At 40.3% G+C, this 2,849-nt stretch overlaps 1 protein-coding gene across 1 annotated transcript in view; it reads left to right on the top strand.

The window, feature by feature from the left end:
* The window catches only part of pcmtd1 (protein-L-isoaspartate (D-aspartate) O-methyltransferase domain containing 1), a 78,211-nt gene that overhangs the window by 68,011 nt on the left and 7,351 nt on the right, over positions 1 to 2,849 (top strand). Inside the window, exon 6 of the mRNA XM_043689336.1 lies at positions 746 to 869. Within this exon, the coding sequence (XP_043545271.1) occupies positions 746 to 869 (124 nt within the window). The remainder of the gene's footprint in view (positions 1 to 745; positions 870 to 2,849) is intronic.

Here is a 2,849-nt window from a genome sequence, read left to right as displayed (position 1 = left end):
TTTAAGTTCTTTGATTAAAAAGTATTCTCTGATGTCTGCTATTTAAAATCTTGACTTAATGAATTGTCAGCTGACTTTCTGAATGAGTAGCCTTGAGTGCAGAGCCTACCTATTAGGGGAAAACGTTAGGCAAACGCTGTGTGGGCTAATTGTAATATATGGAAAAGGATGAAAATTAAGAAATTATATTCTTGAAAAGTAGATTATTGGAATTTATCTGAGGTTTAATTTGCAAATGTAATCAATGTACAAATTCAAGGGGAAAAATTGAATTCCAAATTGCCAAAATCTGAGGTTTCAGTTTACTAAAGGGTTAGGCTGTCTTCATTCATTTCTTATTGATGTATATTGACAGAATCAATGACTATAATTTAACATTAATTTCCTGAAGGCATTTCTTCCTCATTCAGTAGTTTTATTACGACTGTTATTGGTTCAATAGAGAGAGTATTGTAGAAATGTAGACACTATCATTAATAACAATAGCATATCCAAGCTTGCTTCAACAATATGTTGTCGAGTTCAGGATATTTGTTGCTTAAATGTGTCTATGTTGCCAAAACTCTGCTTTGCATTCATAGGCATGTCAAGCAAAAACAAAACTAGAGATTAGCAAAGGATTCTACTTACGTGTTTATGGTAACAGTGGATAGCAAAGCACTTGATGTCTGTATCCTAAATGAGATTTATGTGTACCTCTGATTATGAACTTGCATCACTTATCAAATGCCATTCTTCAATACAGCTTACTCAGATAATACGCACGGGACAAAATACCTGGGAAACCAAAAATATATTGGCTGTTTCATTTGCTCCTCTTATCCAACCAAATAGATCAGATTGCTTCAAGTCAGAGAATGTAAAACTTCGTAAGTAATCAAAACTTTTCTTAATAAAAAATTAACATATAATTTTACTGTTCATGAAGGACAAGTGTTATTCCAAATAAGTACATCTATAATATTAATAACATGCATTTGGCATAAATGGATGAAATCATCTGAGATTCTGTAGTTCAAATGTGTTAAATATTCAAATTGTACAAAAAGATCATTTGAGCCTCATAATTTTAACACCCAAGTAGTTAGTCTTGTATGTTTACAGAGGCTAGGAAAAAAGTTAAAAACCAGGACCTCGACGGTGGTAATCTCCAAATTACTTCCAGTGCCATGTGCTAGTGAGGGTAAGGACAGGAGGATATGGAAGGTGCATACATGGTTAAATAATTGGTGCATGGGGCAGGGACTCAGATTTTTAGATCATTGGGATCTTTTCTGGGGCAGAGGTGACCTGTTCAATTGGGACGCCTTGCACCTGAACTGGAGAAGGACCAATATCTTGGCGGCCAGGTTTCCTAGTCCTGCAAGAGAAGGTTTAAATTAGATTGGCTGGGGGGATGGGATCCTCAGCAGCAGGGAGGCAAGTGCAAGTCCAATAGGAGATACAGTAATAATATCAGAAATAGTAAGTTGAAGACGCAGGTCAGGCTGAAACACGACAAACAGACAAACAACACAATGAGGACATGCCACAACCTAACTAACTATCCACTCCACCTTATATAAAAAAAATCTGAATTGACAGCTAGACTTCTCTGACCACTCAGATTCATGACAGTCCATAAACCGACAGCCACGCTCGGACAACAACTCACCAAGACAAAAGACTCTTTCACCATCATGTGTAAGGCTAACGTAATATACGGGATTCCATGCAAAGACTGCCCCAAACACTATATAGGACAAACTGGCAGACAACTAGCAATCCATGAATACCAACAAGACACTAAATGCCATGACCAGCTGTCCCTAGTACCCATACAGACAGATGACAAGGACCACAAATTCAACTGGAACAACACAATAATCATTGGACGAGCCAACCAGAGGACAGTCAGAGAATTTCTAAAGCAGTATATAGAGGTCCTACTCGGGAAGGGGAAAAATTCAACCTACTCTTGGGAAATAGGAGGTGACAGTGGGCCCAGTGACCATAGTTCTATTAATTTTAAAATAGTTATGGAGAAGGACAAAATTGTCCACAGGTGTTCAAGTTCTAAATTGGGGCAAGGGACTTCCGGCATGTGAGAGGCATTTCAAAGTAAATAGCTAGAGTTGCAGGCCTGTATGTTCCTATGAGGGTGAGGGGCAAGGTTGGCAGGAATAGGGAACCCTGGGTGACAAGAGACATTGAGGCTTTGACCAGAAGAAAGGAAGAGGTATGGTTCAGATACAGGTAGCTGGGATCAAGGGAATCCCTGGAGATATATAGGGAAAACAGGAGTGTACTAAAGAAAGAAATCAGGAGGGCGAAAAGGGGGCACGAGACAGCCTTGGCTGAGAAGCTTAGGGTGAATCCAAAGAGGTTCTTTAAGGATATCAAAGAAAACAGAATAACTAGAGAGAATAAGACCCCACAAGGACCACAATGGACGTGGGTGTATGAAACCACAGGAGATGGATGAGGTCCTCAATGAATATTTTTCTTTTGTTGTGGTCCTGTTCGCCAAGCTGGGAATTTGTGTTGCAGACGTTTCGTCCCCTGTCTAGGTGACATCCTCGGTGCTTGGGAGCCTCATGTGAAGCGCTTCTGTGATCTTTCCTCCACCATTTGTAATGGTTTGAATCTGCCGCTTCCGGTTGTCAGTTCCAGCTGTCCGCTGCAGTGGCCGGTATATTGGGTCCAGGTCAATGTGCTTATTGATTGAATCTGTGATTGAGTGCCATGCCTCTAGGAATTCCCTGGCTGTTCTCTGTTTGGCTTGTCCTATAATAGTAGTGTTGTCCCAGTCGAATTCATGTTGCTTGTCATCTGCGTGTGTGGCTACTAAGGATAGCTGGTCGTGTCAT

This window comes from Chiloscyllium plagiosum, chromosome 4, assembly GCF_004010195.1.
Source record: "Chiloscyllium plagiosum isolate BGI_BamShark_2017 chromosome 4, ASM401019v2, whole genome shotgun sequence".
NCBI classification, from domain to species: Eukaryota; Metazoa; Chordata; class Chondrichthyes; order Orectolobiformes; family Hemiscylliidae; genus Chiloscyllium; species Chiloscyllium plagiosum.
The sequence above is the reverse complement of the archived record's forward strand: the minus strand, read 5'-3'. Positions and strand labels throughout refer to the sequence as shown.